This window comes from Pavona decussata, unplaced genomic scaffold (assembly GCF_977016875.1).
Source record: "Pavona decussata unplaced genomic scaffold, jaPavDecu1.1 SCAFFOLD_468, whole genome shotgun sequence".
Classification (NCBI taxonomy): Eukaryota; Metazoa; Cnidaria; class Anthozoa; order Scleractinia; family Agariciidae; genus Pavona; species Pavona decussata.
This window is the reverse complement of record NW_028145806.1, coordinates 244,682-271,479: the sequence shown is the minus strand read 5'-3', so window position 1 is coordinate 271,479 and position 26,798 is coordinate 244,682. Positions and strand designations below refer to the sequence as shown.

Genomic DNA, 26,798 nt, shown 5'->3' with positions numbered 1-26,798 from the left:
CGGCACTTTCAGTAATGACGGTGAGTAATATACCAAACATGAGAAAAAATTATTGGTCACTTGAGAAGCAAAATCAAGCTGAAAGCGTGTTTCATCAGATATCCAAACACTTAGAAGATAGTAGGTTCAGAAAACAAGGCGCAACCGAGTTTTTTTCAAACGACTTCGACGTGCTTGGATGCCTGATGAAACACTTCTTTCGAGTGTTCGATATGGCTTCTCAAATGATCAATAATTCTTGGAGAAATTCAAGGCTTAAGTTGGCAAATTTTTATGATAATTAGGAACACATATTCAAACCACGGTCACAGCAGTGATTTTCTTTGTTTTCTCTTCATAAATTATTAATTAGTTTAAGAAGTAATATTTCTCAAACTCGTTGATAATTCATCAAGGGAAAACAAAGAAAATCACTACCGTGACCGTGGTTTGGATATATGATCCTAATTATTATAAAATTTTGCCAACTTTAGCCTTGCATTTCTCCAAGAATTATTGATCATTTGAGAAGCCATATCAAACACTCGAAGGTGTGTTTCATCAGATATCGAAACACCTCGAAGTCGTTTAAAAAAACTCGGCTGCGCCTCGTTTTTTCAACCTACTTCTCAGTGTTTGGATATCTGATGAAACACACCTTCTCGTGTTTGATACGGATATCAAAAATGTTTATCTTTTTTGTTCTAAAACAGGGCCAGTGAATGAAAAAGCCGTTGGCACATCTCCACCAAAATTCTGAGAAGTAATATATCAAACACGAGAAAAAGTGTTTCATGGCCAAACACTGAGAAGTAATGGTAATTAGGATCACATATCCGAACCACGGTCACGGTAGTGATTTTCTTTGTTTTCTGTTGATGAATTATTAATGAGTTTGAGAAATACCCCTCAAACTCAAATGGACGTTTATTCTTTTTGAAAAGACTTTTAACAAAATCCTGTTTTTATAAAATTTAACATTTTTAATGCCAAAAATTTTAACAAAGTAAATAGTGAAAAAGAAAATTATGAAAAGTTGAATACGGTCCAGTTCGTACACGGCCAGCTTGCGAGGATAATTATCACTTCCTGTTTGTCTGAAATAGTGTGATACTCCAAAGGCTTGTAGTAAGATCGAGCTGAATGGACTGTTCATTGCTGTTGTTAATCATAAAAATGTTTAGGGTTAATTTAGTGGGCCGCGAAAATAGGTCACTTTCTCAGTAAGGGCATGCAACAGCGTTCTTTAACTACACTCGATTGCAAAAACGTCGACACCTAAAAAGCATAAACCATGAACGATGAGACCCAACGGATTTGTGGGTAGTGTTTAAAAATTGGCCCTTGTTGACCAACTTGACACTTAAGGAAAGCTTGGACAGTTTCCATCATTCACCACGTGCAAGTAATTTTGGTTATCAAACATCGCACGAGAATAGAATACTATGCAAATAAATCATGTACACTTACACCCATAAAGCCATTGGGTCTCATTGTTCATGGTTTATGCTTTTTAGGTGTCGACGTTTTTGCAATCGAGTGTAGTTAAAGAACGCTGTTACATGCCCTTACTGAGAAAGTGACCTATTTTCGCGGCCCACTAAATTAACCCTAAACATTTTTATGATTAACAACAGCAATGAACAGTCCATTCAGCTCGATCTTACTACAAGCCTTTGGAGTATCACACTATTTCAGACAAACAGGAAGTGATAATTATCCTCGCAAGCTGGCCGTGTCTATCAATGGCTATATGTAGTATACGGGAGCTTTAAGAAAAACATTAAAATGTTATGCCAAAAAGATTCTACTTACAGAAGACAGAAAACTACTTTAAACTAAAGAAACTTATTCATTGAATGAGAAATTGAAAATATCAATTCCACGCAGTGGCGAGTTCAATAAAAACGCAATTTAGATAAGTGATCATGCTGCATATATTAGTGATTCAATTATTCAACACATTTTACTACTCCCCAAATATGGTCGATATTAGTCGTCCGTACACAACAGATATCCTGCGATATACGCAGTTTCATGTATGGGGGAGAAAAATAACAGAGCGCTGTTTAAAAACAGGTAATGACCTCGGAAGATTGTCTCCAGCTTTACTGAATAAAACTGTGCTAAAACCGGTTGACCTAGTCGACTGAGTTTAAGGCGGTATTCCGTGCGATAATAAATTGTCAATGATCAGCCGTTTTCAGGTTGCAGCCGTCTGTCAGACGGTGTCCTCAATAATACTAGAGGATAATTCCATGGTGATACGTGTAGTACTTAACAATTTACCAGATTACTTCTTATAACAGATATAATTAGCAACTGGTTAAACGCCAATCATTATAATAGTAGCGCATCTTAATACGAAATGTTAATCCGGAATCCCACACTTTACAAAATAACCTCCGACCTCAAGTTGTTTATCAGCCTATTTGAGCAGATGCTGGTAATCTGCTGAAACACGTTCAGCAGACAAACAACGGAAGGGGGAGAAGGGGGGAGCTAATACTCCCTTGAAGTGAAGCTTGATACTTTGATGTTGCTCAATTGCTCTTTAGATTTTTTACGCATTTTGCTCTAAACATAATTTGGCTTTGTGGCCAGAAAGTGATCAGTTATGAAGTGCTAGTTACTGCTATAGATAAAGACACGCAGACTGCACTTTCAGTAATGACTGTAAACGGATATAAAAAAAAAATCACGTATTGTTCTAGAGCAAGGTCAGGCGGCGGTTGGCACATCTCCACCGAAATTCCGAGAAATACCGTTTAAACTCAAATGTACTTTTAAGTCCTTTTTAAAAAGACATCGACAAAATCCTATTTTTATAGAATTTAACTATTACCGTTCAAGAGCCTAAATTTTAAATGAGTGAATAGCGAAAAGAAAAAGTATGAAAAGTTGAACACGTTCCAGTTCCTACATCGGCAGCTTGCGAGAATAATTAACACTTCCTGTTTGTCAGATTAGTAAATGTTACTCTTGTAATAAGATCGAGCTGAATGGCCTGTCCATCGCGGTTATTAATCATAAAAAAATAAGGGTTAATTTAGTGACCTGCGAAAACAGATCACTTTCTCAGTAAGGGCAACAACGTTTTTAAACTATATGCGGCGATTGCATACCTTAACTAATCCTTACCGTTAAGTACGGAAGCTTGAAAAAAAAAACATTAAAGTGTTATTCCAAAAATTTTCCAGTTACAGACGACAAAAAACTACTTTAAATTAAACAAACTTATTCATTGAATGAGAAATCGAAAATATAAATTTCACGCAGTGGCTAATTAAATAAACACGCAATTTAAATAAGTGATCATGCTGCATATATTAGTGATTCAATTATTCAACACATCATACCACTGCCCAAATATGGTCATGGTACACTCAATATTCGTCGTCCGTACACAATAGAAATCCTGTGATATACAAGGAGAAAAGTAACAGAGCGCTCTAAACAAGTAATGAACTCGGAAGATTGTCTCCAGCGTTACTGAATAAAACTGAGCTAAAAAAAAACTACCCAGTCGACTGAGTATCAGGCGATATTCCGTGCGATAATGGTCAATGATCACACGTTTCCAGGTTGCAACCGTCTGTCACACGGTGTCCTCGATAATAAAGGATAATTCCGTGGCAGCAATTTAACGGATTACATTTCAAAACCAGACATAAGCAACTTGTTCAGTTATGTTATCAATTTAAAATGCCAATTATAAATAATAGTAGTGCATCTTACGTTGATAAAATAAGAGCTCTATAGAATTAAGGCGTCTTTGTTGTCAGTTGTTATTTTTGTTTTTGTTATATGAGAACCAGCAATCGCTTACTTTACCAAGTAAGCTCCGACCTTGATTATCAGCCTTTTTAGCAGACTGGAATCTGCTGGAACACGTTCTGGAAACCGTATCAAGAAAAGCTGATCAAATTCAAAGACAATGCTCTTTGTTTAGCGTCGCAAATAGGGCCATAAAAGGAGATTTTGAAACAATAGCTTTAGCGCCAAACAAAGGCTTATTAATTCAGGAGGGAAATTCAAACTCGCTGTTATTACAATAGCGAAATCCACGAGGGAAATTCAAAAATAGCCGATGACTGCACGAGTTCGAAATTTGCATGTTTGGTGAAAGCGAAGCGTCGCGAGTGAAAGCGTGATGGTTTTAAAACTAACATCTCTTCTTTAAGAGCCGCGCTAGCAACCGATGCTTTTGTTTAAAGACTAAATGACAACAACCACATTGATCCTTTTCAATCAAACGGTCTAATCGGGCGATTTTTCCAATCCAAAGCGCGAGTTTTCATAAACGAAGCCTTTTCTTTCCTTTCTTTTTTTTTACAACTCTTGACCAAGTGAAACCATCGATAAAAGCTTCACTGTTGTGCGGCGTTGTGCTGCGCGCTATTATCAACTGATCCAAAATCGTATAAAAGAATTTAGCATTTCCAGGTTTCTTGCTTGGGGTGAATAACAATAATAGTAAACCATCCGCAACTTTCCAAACCCCTCTCCCCTAGTGCCGCTAATTTGACACGCCGACAATTTTGAGGCGATTTGAAATTCATCTTCGCCGAGTCTCGGAACAATTCCCTAAGCGCAATAAACAACAAAAGGCTTTTGTTTGGACTTGTGAAGACGAATTTGACTCACTACAATGGACCATTTCTTGATACGACAAACAAAGGAAGGGAGCTGATACTCCCTTGCAGACCCTGCAGTGAAGCAAAATACTTTTACGTTGCTCAATTCCTCTTCAGATTTTTTACTCATTTTGGTCTAAACATAATTTGGCTTTGTGATCGAAAACTGATTATGGCAGGAGCCGTGAGAGTAGAGTAGATATTCGCTTCAAAACAGAGGCAAATCACATTATAAAGTGCTATTTATTGCTACAGATAAAGATACCCAGACGGCACTTTCAGTAATGACTGTAAACGGATATAACAAAGATCACGTGTTGTTCTGGAGCAACTGGGTCAGTGAATAAAAAAAGCCGGTGGTTGGCACATCTTCACCGAAATTCCGAGAAATGCCGTTTTTAAAAAAACTCAAATGGACTTTCAAGTCTTTTTTAATACGAAATTTAACAAATCCCATTTTTTTATATATATAAAAATGTAACTATTATTTTAACTGAGCCAAAATGTTAAATTTTAAAGTGAATTGTACGTGAAAAAAAAGTATGAAAAGTTGAACGTATTCCAGTTTGTACATCGTCAGCTTGCGAGGATAATTATCACTTCCTGTTTGTTTGAAGTAAATGATACTCTTGTGATAAGATCGAGCATGCGCACATAAATGCTTTGGCAGATCTTGCTTTCCGTAAAATCAGCTTACTTGAACTCAAAACGGCGACTACGGCATGGATGCAAAAAACAAGTCACACACCAAATGTAGCGACAAATACAGCAAAGGTTCGCCAGTGGCTCTTGTGATATCAATATTGCTCGCTATCTTGTTGTTTGTGAGAATCGAGCTCGTACACAGGAAGTCAGAAGCGACAGTAGCCCAGCTTGCATTTCGCATTCAGCGAATTGAGGAAGAAATGCAGGATAAGACACAGAACAGGATCATGGAAATTCTACAATCAAATGTGATGCCGGCGAGTAAGGAGAGAACAGCAATGAATTTTTTGAACTCGGGTAAGTTATTGAATACATGAACTTTTAATATTTGATGTTTAGAAAGCGCTGCACATGAAGATAAAGAACTGCAAACACAACGCATGATTTACTTAATAGTTATTAGATCCTAATGAATAGGAAATGTGCCTTCTCTTACACTGAGTTGTATGATTTGGAGTCAAATTGGCCGGTAGATCCAGACTCTCTACAGTCAACAAATATGACACTGGATCTATGAATGCGAGCCCTTCGACGATTTTTAGCCGCATCTAGACGAGGTGGGTGGGGGGGGGGGGGGGGACTTTGTCACCAAACTTTGAAACTTCTTATTTCTGTTAAGGGGAGGGGGGGGGGGGGGTAACCCATAGAGAGGTTAGACAAGGCCACGAAAACATGTAGGTCAGCCATTTTTTCCTCGCAAGAGATCATAATTTTTGCACTGAATTTCCTGTCAACACAGTCTGGCGGTGAACTTTCCTCACCCTTGAAATTCCGAGCTTAATTTTCCCGCTATTAACCTCAAGTGTTAAACGTAAGTCGATATGTTAATTTGTATTAATCCTTTCTTGTGTTGGAAAATACCAGGGTGCACGAGTCGTCGACTGAATTCAGCGCCGTGACAGTCCTTTGCGTGACCATAATATCTTGAAACTACAGAGATTGTTATAATTTTTTTTTATTTATTAACAAAAATTACTTTCCTTAAAGTATCGTTCATGTTTTTAGGCAATATATGGGTTTTACTGTTGGTTTTAATTACTTTTTGGTGAATTTTGGTGGCTTTCTGAACTTTTGGGCTAGATTTGGGTCTTTCAATCACTTCAGAATTGTTTTATTTAGTCATATTTTCTACTCTACATTTCCCTTCGTCTGAGACCTCGCCTTAATCTAAGAGAAAGACGAGTGGGAAACCTAAGAAGTGACAACTCGCTAAAACGGCCGCAAATCAGCACAAAATAGCAAACAGACAATAAGCAAATCCCCTCGGAAGCAAGGTATGTCATGTTTATTAAGAACTTTCCAGCATTTGTACTTCCTAAACCCGATCGTAAATATTCCCATACATACTCTCATATTTGTTCCGTGAAAGCTATTACGCAAGATGATCATCGCTCACAACTTGAGCTTGGGCCGACTGTGGTCTCAGGAGAATTAAAAGCTTTGTTTTTGCAAGCCAGGCCTCGCACTGAGTTCGCGTCTGGCCGACAATGGGCCGAGGCTTGCAGTGCAAAAACAAAGCTTTTTATTCCCCCAGGGACTCAACATGGCTGCCGAGTGATAAGGGTCTATTGAAGACTAGTGATTAAAGGATTCAAATTGCGATAGCTTTAGCAGTTCTCTTGCACTTACAGATTCCGCTCAAACGACCTTGGAGAAAATTTCAGACGTTCACAACCGACAAAGAAGGAACGCAGCTCAGTCAACAAGTCCATTATCCTTACAGCAAATCCGCAATGAAATTGACAAGAAATTAACTCATGCCTGCAGTACCACGGATAAGGTCTGTCAAACAGGTCCACCGGGTCCCCCAGGAGATCCTGGTGCTCTGGGATATCCAGGCTACAAGGGAGAAAAAGGAGCCCCTGGAAAAACTGGCCCTAGAGGGCCTTTGGGCCGTACAGGGCTTCAGGGTTTGAGAGGAAAGCAAGGACCTAACGGGCCACAGGGGATCAAAGGCGAGAAAGGTGAAAAAGGTTCCACTGGCTCTCCAGGGCAGAAAGGAGATGTTGGACTGATTGGCCAACCAGGAATCAAAGGGTCGATTGGATTAAAAGGAAACAAAGGAAGAGTGGGCGCTATCGGCATTGAGGGTCCAAAAGGAGAATGTGTTATGGCTCCAAAGATAGTTGTATTTCCAGAGTCCTTGGATGTCTTCATGAACAAACAGGCGACATTTTACTGTTGGGTGCAGGGTGTAACGTCTATTGCCATAACTTGGAGGAAGCTTGGAGGTTCCGCTAGCATTCATACTTTTACACAGAATGGAAATGGTGTCCTTCGCATCAGCAATGTAACAAGATCAAATATCGGACTGTTCATGTGCACTGCATCCACCAGTCATGGAATTCTTAAGGCCGTGAGCAGTTTAGGATTAAAAGGTTCGGAAAGTGTAATACAGTCTTTTTCCTCTGCTTAAACTTTTGTTGCTTTCGACCTTTCTTGAATTTTTTTTTGGGGGGGGGGCAGCTACTCTTGCAAAACGTGAATTAGTAATATTCAACAACCATTTTGTCGTCTTTTAATTGTTCCTATGTAATGACGCAGGACTTTAAAATTTATATATTGAAGAAACACAAGAAAGCGGAAACTCTGAACGCTTCTTATTGGTGCTTTTGTTTGTTGTTGTATTGGGATTTTTTCACCTGGTCAGAAGGGATAACTACTGAGCAAGTCAACTGGATGAAACCATATTGTAGGGTCTCGCATTTGATCATATGCACATGCTAATTTGCGCCATACAAATATTAATTATTAATTAGCGACAAAATCAGCCCATCTTTCTTTTTCAGGCAATGGCGACTTTTAATGGCTCTATGTCAAATCTGGGGCAGATGCGAGGTTAACATTTTCCTTTCCCTTTGTAGAGCAACCGATCTTAACCTTAAAGCCCCGTTCAGTTCATCGAGCAGAACGAGGGTCTACTGTAAAGCTTTGCTGTGAGGCTACAGGTTCTCCTCCTCCCAAGATAGAGTGGTCACGTGCTCAATGGTCTCCAAACTCGAAAGTTTTGATTCAGGAAAACGGATGTCTCTCAATAAATACGGCCATAAAAAAAGGGGTTGAGAGTTATATTTGCCGCGCCACAAACAGCTACGGAGTAACGCAAACAACAACTACAATTATTCCCCCAGGTGGGTAATATTTTATATCCGTTATTATTAAAAACTGAATCATTGTATAATGCAATTCGAGGGATTTGATTGGCTTAGCGGCCATGGTGTATGAGCCATTATACCATGGCCGAGAAATGGTGACCATTAAATTTTCTGCTGGTTATTCTTGCACAGCGAAATCAGTAAGATCTAGCAATATTTCTTGATTGTTTTTAATAAAACAATTATTCCACTTGCGCTTGTTGGATATGAGATGATTATAGCCAACTCGACGCTACGCGCCTCGTTGGCTATCTATCATCTCATATCCAACGCGCGCTCGTGGAATAATTGTTAATTACCTCATTTAGGTTACATTTTTACTGCCTTGTCGTCTTTCACCTTATTTGCCGATCTCTTAACAGTTTATAATGGTAATGATAATGCATTTATATACCGCATTTTCTAATCATATATATATTCAAATGCGGTTCACATCAGCATATGTCCATCAGCGACCTCATCGTACCCACCCAACCCATGAAATTATGAAACAGCACAAAGACCAGACCAGCACACCGGGAACTCCATGCCCTACTCTTTGCGATTAGTGTCTGGATTCTTTAACGTCCCACATACTTACTCATTAACGTATTTTCCTGCTACAATAAAAGCATAAAGCATTGAAGCCAGTTTGTTCTTATGCCGCACTTCCAGCATTTTCCCTCGCAAAATATCGTCTCTGATTGCAAAACAAAGTCACAATCAAAAGAAACAAGCAGGGTCAAGTTAGCTAATCTAGGAGTTACATTTTATCGAGAAAGAGATAGCTTCATCTTTTTTTATTACTATTTTATTAGTTTATTTATTTAACTTCTTTTCGTTTTTTTTTTTTTTTTTTTTTTCTTTGTTGTTTTTGTTTTTCTTGTTTTTTTCACTCTTCACTTTACTTATCAGGCGTTTTTTTGTATATTCCTGGTCCCGCGTTATGTAATTCAGCAAAATTGGAGCTGGAAACAGCAAGACTGTAAAGGAATGAATAAACTTTCTTGCTCGTTCTTGACAATTAAAGCCGTCGTCCAAAGCGATCGGCTTTCTAAATTTCACGCTCCCTATTCTCTTTCAAGATTGTTAGAAAAATGAACAAATAAATACCCAAAGCACAAAAGTGCTTGCATTTTAAAACTTCCGTTCGTGCATTCTATTTGACAACCGCCAAGTTGTGTCGTCCAGGCAGGTACATCACACCTTTCATCTTTTTAAAATAGTGTACGCCGTCCCTTGAAAAACGCCATTTACTTTCCAGATCTTTTCGAGTTTATCCCTATTCAACCTGGGCTTTCAGTTGTTTCGCTCCGTGACCCTTTGAGGCTACGGTAATGCGACTTAAATACGAAATAGTATGTTGTATATATCTCACTTTCAAATGAAATTAGTGGAACTTATTATATCTATCTACCGATGTCAGGAGCCCATTGCTGTCGATATATATTGGTTTAATATTTGATGCATTGCTTACTTGATCGCTGAAAAACCTCATGTGGGAATATGGTCGAGAAAATATGTGTGCTTGTCTGTGTGTGTGTCCATGTATGTATGCATGCATGTTCCAAACTGTTTCCTTTGAGGTCCACAAACTAAGCCGATAACGTCACGTGACAACATATTATTTATTCTTCACATCCCCATCTTGGATCTGCCGACGTCTTGATTTCTCGATATTTCCAAAAACGCAGAAAAACGCCCAATTACTTCAAAATTTATCAAAAAAAGAAAGTAAAAATGTAAAAATTACAATAACAAACCTAAGTTTTCTTGTGAAAACGTAAAAAAAAAATATATTTGGAAAAAAAGCCGTCGAAACCTTGTTGCAATGGAAACATCAAGTGAAACGAACAATCAATTATTATATCAAATTGTTGCCAAGCAAAATTTAGGTAAAGTAACCAAGTTTGGTGGTGTTTGCTTTCATATTAAAACAGTTATGGATGTTCAGAGTAGACGCTAGCAATTTGGTTGAAGGCTGAATATTGATGTCTGCTTTTATTTCTAGAGTCTTGTCAAGGTCTTGTCTCAAAACATTCACGAAGCAGAAGGTATAAACTAGAAATAAACTCCCAAGAACTTGAGGTAAGCCGCATGTAATTAGAACATAAATTTTTTTTGTGGAATTTATGAACTCAGCTTACAACTGTAGGTCGCTCTTGCTGCAACGCTAGTATCTTAGGCTGTTCTCGTAAAAAATGGATTTATCAAATCTACTGGCTTAGTCGTGTACCTGTCAAAATTGGGCGTAGAAAGTACCTACCGTAACGTCGGTGCTATTTTCATTTTTTACTAGCCGTTTTCATAGCAACCCAAGGTTTTGCTACCGTTTTTCGAGCGCAGTGATGTCAGCACATTCCTGCGGTTGTTTCCGTGAGCATCCGTGTGTTCTCGTTTATCTTAAGCTTACCCAAGGGAGAACCGTCACTGCAATTTACGGCTAACTCGGTTAATTCGTTAGGGGAAGGGGGGGGGGGGTCATTGTTGATGGCTTTTGTTGAAGGTTTATAGTTAATCAGGGGGGTCGTTGGTGGCAATGGAGCAATGGGGTGGATAATTCATGAATGTTTTTGTTTAGGGATCATGCTAGTTGATTGCAACCAGTGAGTACTACGTTCAGAGTAAAAGCATATTTAATAACATAATAACATAACAATTATCAGATACTTTTTGGACAGGTGAAACTTGATGAAATTTCATTTCAACAGTGTTGTGGCGCTGCAGATAAAATAAATGATTTGATGCGAAATATATTGGATTGTACTCGGCTACTGAGTGTTGATTTTTGATGCTACATTTGTATACAGGGTAGGTTTTGTCGTTCGGAAATGGTGTTGCGCCTGTTATGACTGTGTGGTGAGGTGAGGCGACGCTACGTTTTAAGGAATAGTTACATTTTCAGTATTTGGATGCTGGATAAAACAATAACTTGGCGTAACATATGTTTAATACTTTCATAGTTTGAAGTGTTAGGGGTTTGCGTATTAATCTTCTGATTATATTTTTTTATTATTATTTCCGAACAGTTTTTCTAGAAGGTGTACGTTTATAAAAATCAGAACCCCAAAAATAGTTTAACGTTCAATGAACCGGATTTACAAGTTCTTCAAAAATATATATATGCAGACCGCTTTTGGTCAGTTTCGACAAAGATTGACCACAAAAAAACCCCCTTTATTTATTAAGATCAAGGCTTCCCAACCCAATCATTAAGTCCCGAGAAAATAAAAACAATTTCGTCATGAATTTATGCTGAATTACTTTATTTAATTGCAAAGTCCGCTCTTTGTTTCTTCTTTGAAAGAAAAGCATAACAAACCCAACCTCGTTTTCGGGTCTCTCCTCATCCTAATCGCTCCCTGGGGCGCGAGAGGAGGGACCCTGCATGGGAGCAAGGTTGAGAAAAACCACTATATACCGTCCTTCTAAGCAATCTTGTCTAACAGAAATATGCGTTTCTCACCTGCGACGCACGGCCTCTTGTCGGAGGTGTCAGATAGCAATCAGGAACCTCTAATTGACTCAACCTTTCATTGCTCACAGGCGCGCGGAGTCAAATCTAAAAGAACCTCCAAAAAACAGTTTTAAAATTAAACTTGGAATTGAAACAAAGAATAAATAAAATATGTGTTAGTGGTCCAGAGATAGTGATCATTATTTTCAACGCTCTACTTCAAACTTATAAAATTGATACACCTCACCTCGGTAACTTACTGGAGCAAAAATAGCTTTCAACGTTATCGATGAATTAACTGTAAGCACTGACACCACAACCACAATTTTACGCCGAAAATATGCTAGCGGCAGTCGAAGCCTTGCACGTAGCTGTAAGTTCTCACAATTTCATCGCCCGTCTCTCACTTCAGGCGCCAAGAAAAGCAACGTATTAACCACACAAGTCATGCTAAATGACCATTTTGTTGATGGTATTGCCATAGTTTCCTTCTGTATCCTCAGTGGACTTACCTCCATGTTCCTCTCATGTTCAAGTTCCTTAATTTCGTTTAATTAAGCTGACGGAACCTACTTATCGGCCAGTTGGCTACATCTATGTTTTTTTGACATCCTAGTTAAGAATATTAAGAGTTTTAGAAAATATTAAGTTTTGCTCTATGTGGCTAAGAACATTTGAAATTTGTGCTTAATTGTAAAACCGCATTTCCCCCCCCCCCCCCCAAAAAAAAAAAAACATCAAAAAAGGCCATCATTGTTTACTACAACGGCAAATGCCTTTCCTTGTTTCATTAAATTAGCGTCAGAGCACTCAAGCTTCAACAATTTTCATGTCAGTCATGACCATACGACTCGATATACCAAATTCCCAGAATTTAGCCTTTGCTTCGAATGTTGTAACTGTTCCGTTTCCTATAAGCTATGCTCGCCGAGTTACAGTATTCCTTTGGAGTGTCGCTCTCTCTTGTTCGTCATTAAAAGGCTGAAACTAATCCTGCTCTAAAGCTATTAGGGGCAATCGGGATACGGAATATTTAGGTAAAATATTATAGGAATACGGGATATTTGGGGGGGGGGGGGAATTAACGGGATACGGGATACGGGATATTTAAAAAAAGAGATTCCGGGATACTGAACACCAGACTACTAAAGGATTAAAATAGGTTCTTTGGTCCATATAGAAGGCTCAAAAAGGTAAAACGATACTTGCAAATGCAATCATTTGTATTTTTTCATCAAATATTTACAAAAGTTACCAATACTGGCCTTTCCAGAGAGTTTGCCTAAGAATAACCCTCCCCCTCCCCCTCCACCTCCCCCTCCCCCTCCCCCTCCACCTCCCCATCAAGGCCCTTTCCATTTGCCGCCACTTTTGCGCATAGCCAGCTCACACTTGGCTCCTGTGAGAAACTCGCTTGATTTTTTTCAAATGAAAATGAAGTTCAAATCAACGTTATATTATACAAGATTGAAAGTAGAATATATAAGGCTTTAAAAAACAATTGAACTACGTTTATAGCATTAAAGTTACCGTGTACCTACAGAGAGAAAATTTTTGGATTTAGATAAAAATAAACTTCCCAGTAAGTTCTTACAAACAAAAAAAGAATTTTCGAGAGGAGGGTGTATTTGCCGAGAAATTTGGACGTAAGCAATTTCCACCGGAAGTTAAATTTTACTTTGATTGACAGCATATTGCTGCCGGTGTAACCACCCGTTGCGATATTGCTTGAAAGGTCCGTTTTATAGTCTTGAATCCCTCACGTTCTCCCACTTCGAATATCCTGTATTTAGTGGAAGAACTTGCGTTTGTTCGAGTACGACACTGGCATAAAAGAAGACAAAAGCCTTAAGTAGTAGGTGAAGGTCTAAAAATCTTCCAGCGAAGCGAATATTTGGAGACGCGCTTGTTAATATTTCAATTCGCGAGTCCGTGAATCGCGCCTCTGAGCTTCCTTTTTTTATTTGCGGCTGGACGTTATCAGATCACTTGTGTTCGGGTGCGTAAAACTTACAAGTCTCGCCAAGCGGAAACAAAACAAAAAAGCAATTGAAAAATAACGCTAAGAATCATGTCCTATGTCTTGATCTTTTCTCACGTCGCCCGTCGCTATAGGATAACTAGTAAAGGGAAAGCCGCCGCTTTTGCTTGTAGCGTTTTCACAAAGACTTACTGTATTACGGTACTTTCTAAAGCGTTAAACGGAGTTAGCTCTTTTAAAACGTTTAAAAACGTTTTCTTTCAAGCGTCAAACGGATACTTGTTTCCCATTAGCAGCATTAACAATTTGGGAAGTTCACTTAAGAGCGAATTTTTACCCGAACTTTCGATAAGCAATTTCGAAACTTCGCTATTCTAGACAACATTTCGTTCGAATAGATTTATTCGCCGGCTTTTCGACTGAAGAGCAGCAAGAATTTTCGTTTTTAAGGCTGGTTTCCATATGATCGCAGATCGCAATAAGGTCTGCGATCGTCTGCGATCCTGCGATCGTGATCGCAGACGATCGCAGAAGTTAGAACCATGTTCTATCTAAAGGCTGGTTTCCATATGATCGCGGATCGCAGATCGCAGATCGCAATAAGGTCTGCGATCTGCGATCATATGGAAACCAGCCTTTACTGAGACAATACATGCGGTTACGGTGGTTACCCGGCAATTCCGTAGCGCTGATAATTTTGCCCGCCTTAGCCGCTTCTGCTTCGGCCCAACAGCTTTGCTTTATGATGTCGGCTTCAGTCCCCATTTTGTTTTTCCCATAATCATTCCAGAGTACAAAATCGACGTGCGCGTACAACAAACACCGCAGATATCCAAAAAAATGGTGAAGGAGTTGATTACTCTGGAACGCGGGTACGTGCAAGACTGCGAGAAAATTTTCACAGGAGGTGACCTGAAGAAAAAGTACCTTGCCAAATGATTGGCTAATTTTCCATAAAGGCGTTACGGGGCGTTATTTGTTTGTGTAGCGAGAATTTTTTTTTCAAGCGCTGTTTTCTCAAATTTTAATTTTTTCGCTTGCAGGGGACACTTTTAAGAGTAACAACTCAACAACGATTTGGCCGATTTTGGTAAGATTTGGCCAGATGCTAGAAAAATATATAACCAACAAAAGCCTGTCGGGGAATTCGATAATTCTTAAAATTCTTTCCTTGAAAGCCATTTCCGTGCGTTCACTCCGCATGGTTTTCGCGCAGTTTTGAAAATGTTTTGTAAGTTTTGAACGAAATCGAATTAAGGAAAACCCCGACACGCTTTTTAAGCTTTTGGGATCCTGACCTGGAGAAAAAAAACAAACTTCCAAAATATAAAAATCGCATTGAGTTGGAACTCTTGAAAGATGACCAGGACCTTTAAGTTCTGACTTTACGGAAAACCTGGGAATTTATTTTCTTGCAAAAGCAATGAAATGTTTGAATACCCAGTTTTGGGTATCTGTGATGTAACTGAGAGGCGCTATATCCGTTTAACTGAAGCCACCCCTGAAGGTACACGGTTATCTTAAAAGGAAAGGAGTTTCCCACGTTTTAAATTGAATGAGTAAACAGAAGAGGTACGCCTGTGTCTTTTCAGTTGTAGCACCGCGTTTTTTAGTCAGTCTTTCGAGGAGTTTGTTTTCAGCTTTCTCATGAGCCTTCGTTTTTGCGATACACGAAACATTGCTCACTGGTCTGGGAAGATTCAAGATACTTACCACTTTCCGTGCTGCAAAGTGAAAAGAAATTGACTTGCCTATTTTCTAAAACCACAGCACTCAAACTCGAGTGTAAACAAAAAATGCTAATAGTTGAAATAGGATCTCCTGGATGAAGTCGTTTGCCGCGAAAAAAGGTCGCTGGGGAGTTGACGCTTTACGGAGATTATGTTACCTTGGTAACTTATTAACTTTTTTTACGAAAATACCTTTTTCTCAATGACTTACGCGTGTTTTTAGTCTCCTATGCAGCCGTTCTTAGTGTCGTCACGCAACGCTCCTCCCCACAAACGGCTGCTGTAAACCGAACCACATTCCTTTCCCGATAATTAACCAATCAGGTTCAAGCTTTTATTTTCTGGAAGCTCCTCGCGCCGAGTTTTCAGTTCGGTGTCTCCTCCAATCACAGCCTAGTTTATACTGACAAAGCAAGCAAAATGGCGTGTTAAAAAGTGTTGACGGGCTAACGCGACTCCTGCAGTTTGCATATAGATTTGTGATAAAGCCTTTAACGGTACCTTAGCTCTGCTGTTAATCTTGATCATGAAGGGAAAAACTCAAATATACTGAATGGAGGTTTTCTTAATAATTATTCTGAGCCGTTAGTAGAGGTTTTTCACATGCCATTGGGTATGCTAGCTCTGTGGCATTTTTTTTTTCAGGTTTACCGGCTCGTATCAACTGCAAGATATCACACAGCGCTAAATAAATGCTACTTATGAAGACATGGGATCCGTGGATTTCGTAACTCGTGATTTCATGCTTTTCTGCAATGAGATTGCAGGATGTTTGTTTATCACGTATATGAGAGTCTAACAGATCCACGTCTTTACAAAGTTGAACAATGTTGTCTCTCGCTTTCGAGAGCTTTGGCCTCCTGCAGTTGTTTTCAGCTCAGTCACATCGTGATTTTAAAAAGGACAAGTATTGTGTTCTTAGGGCTGACACGTATCTCCATTGTGAATTTGTGATACGTGATTGGTTTGTTCGTTAGACCGCAAACACAAAGGGAAAGTAATGTGGTTCGGTTTACAGCAGCCGTTTGTGGGAGAAGCGCTGCGTGACGACACTAAGAACGGCTGCGTAGGAGACTAGCCTGTTTTAAGACTTTAAATTATTGTTCTTTGAAAATGTAAGCTTAGGTAATTAACTTTTAATTTGATCGAAGAATAACAATTTGGCAAAAAGTAGCCCCGCAAAGGTTTGAAGTAAACTTAACGCCGAACTATGTAGCGTCTTCGCGTACGTTAAGTTAAATTGCTTGCCTTTATCATTTTAAGTTCAGATTTTAACTTTGGGCCCCAGGCCAGCAAGAAGTTTTCCAACCTGTGCAGGCAAGTTACTCTTCTACCTGAAGTGTTCCTGATCAGAAAATATTGATCCTCCGGCCGTTGCTTGGATGGTCCTAGGCACTCAGCTGAGATGATCCTAGTTCTAGGATCACTCCTAGCTTTCTCGCCAAACAGCAACAGAACTTGTTCTATCAACGCCTTAGTATATCTTGAATAATGTAAGGAAGAATATTTGAAACATACAACTTCTTCTCAGCTTCAGAAAGCAACTGAAGGTTCTCAGAGCTACAAACAGAATTTAACACCTTTTCTCCAAATGTTCCAACCCGGTTCCGTTTCGTGTAATCTATGCTTATTTTCTGTATTCCTTTGGAGTATTGCTCTCTCTTAGTTGTCATTACAAAGACTGAAAGTAATCCTGTTCTGTGTCCTTATGAAAACTAAAATTCGCGGGTATAGTTGACAACTCGCACGTATTTGACGGTACTTCTTTGTATATTAGGTGTTGTGCTATACCAACATAGTGAATGCCATGTCAGATAAGAGAAAGAGTGTCAACTTTAACTCTCTTCACGTAAACCAAATATCGGAGTTGCCAGTCATCAGGATAAAAACAATTCCTTGACTTTTCCATGAGTTTTACTGACCACAAACCAATTTTCACTGATCATCCAAGCCAAATCCTCTGGCAAGAAATCCAGCGATGTAGGCACAGTCATATTACTTCCTTCATACATATCTTTTTTTAAGGAAATTGCCTTTGCTAACAAGGAAACTCTTCCGCATTGCACACTGTTAAATTTGGCATAACCACATATAAACCTTAAAAAATCGTGACAACCTCACTGCTACAGAACGACAAACCATACGCAAACTTAAGCAACGACAAGACATAATTATAAAAGACAAAGGTTCTGGTACTGCTGTTATGAACAAAACTTCGTACATTGACTAATGCAGCAGAAAACTTAATGAAACAACATTTTAACAACGCTTGAACGAAGACATAACCGCAAACATACAAGAACGTGTCACTGTTTATGTTAACAGGATGCATAAGGACAAACTTAACGACAAAACCAACAGACGGACGTCATACCAGCACGGTTTATATTCTATCTAAAGGACATAAACCTGGTAATCCAGGCCGCCCTATTGTTTCATTAACTGGCCATTCCAATAAACACACATCCTATTTCGCTGACTGCCATATTCACACTTTAGTTCATGAACTAACATCCTTTGTTCAAGAACCTAATGATTTCCTAGAGAAACTTCTTACAATCGATTATTTACTGCTAGTTAGTTACATTTGATGTTTTTTAACTGTACACCAATATTCCACATAATAGACCTCATGCAAAAATGGCTGATATTTTAATATCTTTTTTGTCTGCTTTCAAATTATCCTCACTAGCCTCGTTCAAGGTGAAATATTCTTTTGATTTTTGAAATCAAAAACGAGGTTAGTGAGCTAATTTGAATGCAAGCAAAAGAATATTAAAATAGCAGCCATTTTTGCATAGAGTCCGCTATAAATGTATTAATGCCTGTGACCATTTTTTCCCATCCCCTCCCTTCCGGTTCTTCCCGTTGTGGAAAAAATATTGCTCCTTGTCCTTACATTTCTGATGGACTTACTAACTATTAGCTTTATTTACTACCAGTAAAAAGTGCCCCATTAAATCTAAACTTATCTGTGACGCTGGAAAAACTCATGTACATTATTCAATGTAACCACCATAATTTACAATACATAGGAGAAACTGAACGTCGGTTAAAAGACCGATGTAATGAACTCCGTCGTACCATAGATAACCCTACTGCAAAATCTAAACCTACTACAGTAGCAGAACATTTCCTCTCCTCTTGTAACCACACTGCTTATGACATGGAATTTTAAATCCCCATCGTAAAAATCTTTTCCAACAGAGACTCAATCTCAAAGGCTAGGGAAGCTTTTTTTTAAAAGGCAGAACAATTGAACCTGATGGTCTCAACATCCACGAAGAAATAAATTAGTTATTTTTTCCCTTTTCTTCTTATTTCCTTTTTGTTTTTTCCAGTATTTTATTTTACCCTTAATTTCACACTGTCTATATACAGAGTTAGTTTTCACTGATCATCCAAGACAAATCCTCTGGCAAAAAAGCCAGCGATGAAGGCACAGTCAAATCACTTCCTTCATACATATTTTTTAAACGACATTTAATACCTTTGATAATAAGGAACTCTTCCGCATAGCATGAGATTAGCCAAAAATAGAATTCACTGACATTTCACCGACTTTAAGGTAAAATTTAGAATCTCCCTGACTTGATGCATTATCCATGATGCATAACATCCACAAAAAACATATTAGTTCTTTGTTTCCCTTTTCTTCTTATTTCCTTTTTGTTATTCCAGTATTTTCTTTTATGCTTAATTTTATGCTGTCAGTGTATAAAGTTAGGTTTACGTATTTCCGGAATTACGCAAATATTACCTCGTAAACAATGTTGACCCTTCCGATGTAAATTCTCATTTCACCAGAAGAAGGCTGGTCTGGCCATCCCAAATATCTGCATTCTAGGTTGTATCGGACTCTGTTTTGTTTTCTATATTACGCCGATTATGTCATCAGTTTCATCCAACTATACTAGCAGGATTATCGTCAACGGTTGCTTGCTTGAAAATTAATAAGTGAATACACCGTATTCACAAATGGCGGACACGCGCGGAAAAGACTGGCACTACGCATCAAAACGAGGCGTTTTAGGATAAACAAAAAAAAAATTCCAGCGAATGTAAGCTTCTAGAGGGTCGATAAGTGCTGAGTTTCTAAAAATTCCGTTTTTCTGATCACTTAGTTCGAACGACTTCACGTTCTAGTGTTTATTATTTATTGGTTAGCTTCTTGTAGCAATCTCAAATGCAAACTAGACACTCACGGGAAAAAACTGAGTTAGATTGTTTGTTTCAAACCTTCGAGTGTAATGTCTACAGAAAATATGAAAAGTTGTTAGAAAGATCTTCACTCTAGCAGGAGCCACAAAGGTTTATTCAATGTATTTTTTGGAAAGGGAATTAAAACAGGTTTCAAAGGAAACAAAATGAATCTACAAACGGACGCAGTTCCAAAGAGGGTTGCGTGGTGATTACTACTCGGAAGTTCCGATCACAGAAGCTACAAAAACCGACTCCTACTATTGTGAACAGCTCTAATGCCTAAAAAACGAAAACAGTAGGAGGTGGAGGGAAGCTACTGAAAGAAAAGTTTAACTAAGGAAGCAATTTGTGAGCCAAGACTTAAATATTTCGGTACATTTTAGGCGCTTTTCCCCCGAAATTAAAAAGATATCATGCATCGCAAGATTGGCCAAGATTCATGCAAGTCGGAACGTCCGATACGAAGTTGATCACGCAACTCTCGTTAGAAATGCATCCTTTTGTATGTTCATTTTGTTTCCTTCAAGACCTATCTTACCTTCGGATTCCGAAAGACATACCAAACAAACTTTTGTAGTATCTCTATCCATCTGCGCTCGAAAGTTGAATCCTTCGGAGACAAAAACTCTAACCGATTTGTCAGTCCGTGATTGTCTATTTTGCATTTGGGATTGCTACAAGAAACACTAAACCTCTTTCGTTCGGAATAAAACCAGTGATCTGAAAACCTTGTTGTTTAAGAGCTTATCAGCTAAATAGTCTCTCTGTGAGCTTGTACTCGCAGGCAAATTATTTTTTGTTTATCCTAAAACGCCTCGCTTTGATGCCTAGTGCCAGTTTTTTCCCGCGCATCCGCCATTTGTGAATACGGTGTATACAGGCGACATACTCCGGGGGACAACCCTGCGATTGACTAGCATCCCATCCAGGAAGGCCGTGAAGTAGCAATATTCCTGGACACTTCTTTTGTCCGGATTTACCTTCGGACCTGTGGACCACTCGAATTGCAATTTTTCCTTTTTTACATATATATAATTAATTGAGGATCGTATTTTTTTTTCTTTTTCTAGGTATCTTAATGAAGCGACAAGTTTAATTAAAGGATTCTAAGACCCTTTGCAAAAATGGCCGACATTTTAATATTCTTTTGTCTGGATTCAAATTAGCCTCACTAGCCTCGTTCAAGATGAAATATTCTTTTGATTTTTGAACTCAAGAACGAGGTTACTAGGGCTAATTTTAATGCAAATAAAGGAATATTAACATGTCAGCCATTTTTGCATAGGGTCTATAATCCGCCTTCACCGCAATAGTGCACTGATGTGCAATACGTGGTCAAAAGGAAATATATATATATATATATATATATATATATATATATATATTTCTACAAATGGAAAAGTTTCCACACATATTGCTTGGTATCCGTCTATTAATTACTAACTACAAATTCTAATTTTAAAACTTTACTAAATCTTCAACATTTCTTATTTCTTTTAATTTTACCAATCCTTCAAGAAAAATTATTTCCTTCCAAATATACCTAAAAATCATCCAAAAATTCATAAAACACCCCAAATCATTGATTTGTGTTATGAATGGAGGGTTTTTGTATTGCTTGAAATGCAGACAAGATATTTCCACGCCGATTTTAAGCGGCGTGGAAACGGCTTTCAGGTGAACCCCGACCTTAAGACAAACATTTTCAAGAAAATCCTAGATGTAATCGACATCAACCCAAAAGATGTCAAGAAATCCACGCGTTCAAGACTTCTGTCAGAGTTGTGAACGAAAAAAGTGATTTTATGACGCTATAGGACGAAAACGAGGCCGTGCCTCGTGCACGTCTAAGAAAATGTGTCCCACATGGGAGGGAAAGACGCTGTCGCGTCCTATATATAATGTTTTCAGCATCATCAGGTTTTCGGAGCTCCCTCGGCGGGTGGACCGGTGAGGGTGGGACTCTGCAGAGACTGCAGAGACTCTGCGCCCAGTAACTCTACCCCAATGAGGGGGGTAGGGGGGAGCAGAGACGGGGGAGCATTTTGCTCAAATTATTTTTAATTTTTTTTTATTGTTACATTAACATGTTAAAAGGCGCGTTTTAACTTGTATCTACTTGTTGTGTTCGATTTGATTATTATTTGTTTCCCGTTATTTCTGAGTGGAATGCCTGTAAACTAGCTTTCGGTAGCTAAGTGCATTTCCACTATAAACAAAGAATTTATTTTTATTTTTATTTTATTTTTACTTCAGATGGATGTATCTGCCACTGTAAATTCGATTTAAATGTTAAGAAAGCTATGTTCTTGTCCCCCTTTAATCAGGCCTACTGTCACATGACTCAAGTTGGCGGGGGATGGACTCTTATCGCCAGATTCTCCAACAATGACGGCAAAACATGGATGCGAGATGATGGACAGTGGTGGTATGATCAACAAGTTGCCATGGGAACGACAACTGATCCGTCAATCAACGCTGACATGATCTCTCCAGCATTTTGGTTGGTCAGCGGCAGAGAGTTAAAGATCACGCGCAGTGATGACTCCAGTCACACGCCATTGTTGCAGACAACAGGCAACTGTTTAGGTGGACAAACTTTCCGATCAAAACTAGCAGGTTATGGTGACTTTAGAAATGGTAAGGTTTGGTCCAGTGATCGGTGCCTGGGCAGTTGCACGGTTCAATATGGCGGCCAGTACACGTCAACAGACGGGTTTCAACAGGCTGGGTGCAGTGGAGGCATCCAAAGCAGCAACAAGATCGGCTTCTGGTGTGACTGGAGTGTTGGTGATGGAGCAGTGATGATGATTGGCGGAGGAGGAAATGAGTGTGAACGTGCTGATCACGGGATTGGAATAACAGAAAAGGACGCAGCTTCTTTTATTGACCACCGTACAAAAGAAACTGAATATGACTTTGGATATGACGCTCACGCAAGTAAAATTCCGGCCAAGTCCTACTCATTAAACTTGTGGATCCGCTGATAAGCATCAATCTAAAGATTGTATTTTTACAAAAGTTACGTAGCAGTCTAAGTTTCATTTTTTTTTCTTAATTCGGCTAAATACAGTTTCCAAAACTATTTGACGTTGCTATATAAAAAATAACGGATTTCAATGAGAAGTAAGATATTAAAACTTAATGATTTCAAATTTAGTATGATGAAATAATATTTTGCCCGTATTTTTTCTTCTTTTATTTCAAAAAGTTAACTCGATTTCCTCAAACTTTGAATTTATTTTCCCTAAACAAAAAAGTTCACTGAACCTGTACGTTTTTCGTACAATATCTTGTAATTTCAAGTTGCTGAAGTACTTGGTACTACTAACTGCGATCGATCATCGCAATTGTCTACCATAGTTAAAATATTATCTTTCAGGCGTTTAGCTTCGTACGATCACAATTCAATATTTCTTCATGACGACTTTTTTGAGATATGTCCAGGATCGATCTTGTGCTAAATTGCAAAAATAACGAAGCCCATCTTGACCTTTTCATTTCTAAGTGTAGAATTTTGTTAAATTTGTTGTTCATGCTATTTTCGCCATATTTGTTACTCAATCTTTTCACATAGCAAGAAAAAGTCTTGTTACTTTTGCGATTTTTGCTATTTCTTCTATACTTTTCTAATAGCAGTTTTCTTTAAATTTTTTTTGCTAAAATTGCGAAAATAATTTGCTAGCAATTTTTTGCTAACAAGATCGATCCTGGACATAAGTGACTTTTTTAATGTTGTATTTGTTCTAGTACAATTCTATGTTTTGTTGTTTAAAAGGTAACGGTGCCGGAAAACATTACAAATAATGCACTGTTGTTGGTGTGGACATAAGGCTTGTGTAAGGGGATTAAAATGCACAAAGGTCGCGCAATAATATCTAAAATTGGTCAGTTGAAAGGAACAAGCTTTTTTTCAAATCATGAAGGTGGTATTGTCAATATAAATGCATGTCATAAAAAAAGATATGCCGTCTTAATTAAAGCACGGAAGTAATAAATTTAAAACTAAGACCCATTTAATAGGTTAATGAAATGGTTATAAAATAGCAATATAGAGCATAGAGACAATCGAATATAAAATATGTAACATCGGGCTTTCGAGGAGTGTAGTTCTGTGGCTGAGAGAAAGGTACCCTGCTTATTGCAGGATCTTTTTTACATCCACTGGATCAGATCTTCTTAAATTGAGTAACATGGTGTTTATTGAAGCTGTTGACTCTAGAATCAAGTTGCAGGCCGAACTCAAAAGCTTCACTGACATTTTTTTGTCATGTACGACTCGCAGCCAATTGTATTTCGACAACTCATTTTCACTTGCGTAAGCTTAGCGAATGGCAGAAATTCTAAAGATATTACTTAAAACACCCTTAAAAGCTGAAGCGAATTACATGTTCGAAAGAACAGCAGGTGTCACAAACAGTTGAGTGAAATCTACATTTATCGAAAAATGTCCTGTAACAAATATCTAAATATTGAAATACAAATGACTGGTTCAGTGCTTGCTGCTGGCTTTTATAGAAATTGTATTTTCCTGATCAAGTGACCACTTGATGATCTCGCAAAGAAACTTCAATTTTTTTCTCCAATGATTTTTAGCACAAGATAAAATACTGATAAAAATATCTAGTTACTAGGCAAAAACTCTCCTCCGCAAGTAATATCGTGCTGATGAAGTATTGAGCTCGTGAAAGCGTTTTGTGCGTAATAACATGCGGACTTCAACCACCCGTTAAGGCACTGTTACACTAGGCAATTTTTCTTGCAACTTGTCTCGCAATTTCGTTGCGCTGTTACTTCACCAGTTGCACGAATCGTTGCCAAGTGTAACATGCCATGAAATGAACCTATCTCGCAATTTTTTTGTTGCAGCTACCATTGCACGAAGTAGAACTGACTTCTACTTTTCGCAACTGTTGCGGCAACAAAAAAATTGCGAGATAGGTTCATTTCATGGCATGTTTTACTTTGCAACGACTCTTGCAACTTGAGTCGCAACAAAATTGCGAAGCAAGTTGCAAGAAAAAGTGCCTGGCCTAGTGTAACAGCAACTGTACGCTTTTCACTGCCGTCAATCACTGCAGCAGACCTCTTAGAATGCAAAAGCGTTTGCTCTACAGGGGCAAAAGCTCATGTTCGTGTGCTGTGATTGGCGGATTTCGATCCACTTCGTTGGTTTCTGTATTTTTGAGGCCAGTCGGTTGTCGCCGTAATTATGGTTGATGCCAATAAAACATGCAAATCGTTAGCCAGGGTTTAAGTTTAGATTCCGTATGTCATGACACTATCTGAATTCAAAAGAAATCTCAACTTTCAGCATATATAAAAGCACTGATTTAGACCTCTGATGCCTCAAAGGCTGATTCCACTCCTTCCGGGAGCAATTTTGGTCTCAATATACAGCTCCACCCTGGAAATCAGTTTATCCCTTCGGCCTTAAAATTTAACTGGAAACTAATAACAGTGAAACTTGCTTAATTTTGAGATCTTAAACAGTATAACCGTCGTCTATGACTATCCCTCTCGCCCCCCGATGACGTAGACGGAAGTAAAAGAAAGTGCTAAGCCCATTAAACTAGGTTTAATGTTACAAACATCCTGCATAATGCTAGGATTGGAATTTCAATATGTGATATATGCGCAATGGAAATAATGTGATGGAATATGTTAAGCCTGGTGAATAAATGAGAATGATGTATTAATCAGTAAATGGCACAGGCATACTCGCAGTATGCAGGACGGTTTGTCCCATGAACCTAGTTTAATGGCCTTAACTCCCGCGAGTCTCCTGTAGCTCAGTGGTAGAGCTTCCGAACTAGTAATCGGAAGGTATTAGGTTCGACTCCTGACAGGAGCACTCGGATTTTTTTCCGACTATACTTGTGTCATTTACTGATTAATACATCATTCTCATTTATTCACCAGGTTTAAAATGTTCCATCACATTATTTCCATATCTACTATTGTAGAAATAACACCTAAAAAAACCGTACCCGCGCTATCTTTCCAGGTCCTCTTATCAAAGATTGATTCAATCTATCAACTTGAAAGTAGAATTGCTAAATAATAAAACAAATTAAGAGTCCATTTCAGTATCTTAACAACTATTATTTTCAGTTAATATGCACTCATATGCAGCGTATGCTTTATTTTATTTATTGTAATATGTATATAAATTTCTTGATTAATATCCCTTCGATAATAATGTACCGTATTTATTTGATTACCCAGCCACCTCGAATACGCGCCCACCCTGAAAGCAGAAAAGCTTAGTAAGCGCCCAACACCACCCCAACAAAACACATTTGTGTACCAGCCCATCGTGAAGTAAGAGGGACGTCATTTGTGTTCCAAAATTGGTTTAAGATACCGTAGTCAATGAACTTTTATATTGTTTATGGTTTTTTATGGCTTGTTCATGCTAGCCGCAAACAGTGCATATTGTAACACAAACTTTTGTTACAGTTTTCCACTTAGGTTTGTCTTGTTGAAGCAAAATAAACTTGCCGAGTTGTTATCCCATGTTTTGTTATTCTCTGAAAATTTCCTCGCTTGATGAAAATGTTGAAAAATAATAAGCGCCACCCTCAAGGACCCAAAATTTAATAAGCGTCCAGGGCGGTTTATCGAATAAATACAGTAATGAAAATGCAATAAAATAGAGAAAAAAAAACTAAATCGAAGTATCAGAAGAGGTAATAAAAACTATTAAGCGAATGCGGACAAAGACATTTCACTGGCTTTCTGTGTTGTTTACGTCATTCGCATGCGCCGAAACTGATGAACAAATACAAAATTCCGGGTGTATTTCAACACTTACTAGAAAAGAAAAGCCAAAATAACAAAATCTTTTTGTAGTGGAATAATAAATCTCTTATTCGATGGTTTTACATATAACACCCGCGGACATTTTGCTCATTGTTTGTATTTTACTACGCAATACTACGTAATTAACAAAATATCCGCGCGTATTAT

At 38.4% G+C, this 26,798-nt stretch overlaps 3 protein-coding genes across 6 annotated transcripts in view; 2 read left to right on the top strand and 1 right to left on the bottom strand.

The window, feature by feature from the left end:
- LOC146450305 (uncharacterized) overlaps nt 1–24,336 on the top strand; it is a 126,333-nt gene extending 101,997 nt beyond the window's left edge. Inside the window, exons 1-5 of one of the 3 annotated variants that reach the window (XM_085100438.1) lie at nt 5,258–5,618; nt 6,953–7,699; nt 8,186–8,452; nt 10,467–10,543; nt 22,154–24,336. In XM_085100438.1, coding sequence (XP_084956564.1) covers nt 5,339–5,618; nt 6,953–7,699; nt 8,186–8,452; nt 10,467–10,543; nt 22,154–22,813 — 2,031 coding nt within the window. In that variant the 5' untranslated portion in view covers nt 5,258–5,338 and the 3' untranslated portion in view covers nt 22,814–24,336. Of the gene's footprint in view, nt 1–5,257; nt 5,619–6,952; nt 7,700–8,185; nt 8,453–10,466; nt 10,544–22,153 lie in introns of those variants that run through there. The other 2 variants (XM_085100439.1, XM_085100440.1) reach the window with 2 other exon arrangements.
- The window catches only part of LOC146450301 (calcium-activated potassium channel slowpoke-like), a 161,333-nt gene that overhangs the window by 74,499 nt on the left and 60,036 nt on the right, over nt 1–26,798 (bottom strand). The gene's annotated exons all lie outside the window — the stretch shown is intronic.
- Nucleotides 1–26,798, top strand: part of LOC146450303 (uncharacterized) — a 154,152-nt gene that overhangs the window by 102,058 nt on the left and 25,296 nt on the right. Inside the window, exons 1-2 of one of the 2 annotated variants that reach the window (XM_085100433.1) lie at nt 8,409–8,452; nt 10,467–10,543. The exons of the other annotated variant lie outside the window; for it this stretch is intronic. The gene's annotated coding sequence lies outside the window, so the exon portion shown is untranslated. Of the gene's footprint in view, nt 1–8,408; nt 8,453–10,466; nt 10,544–26,798 lie in introns of those variants that run through there. 2 annotated transcript variants of the gene reach the window in all.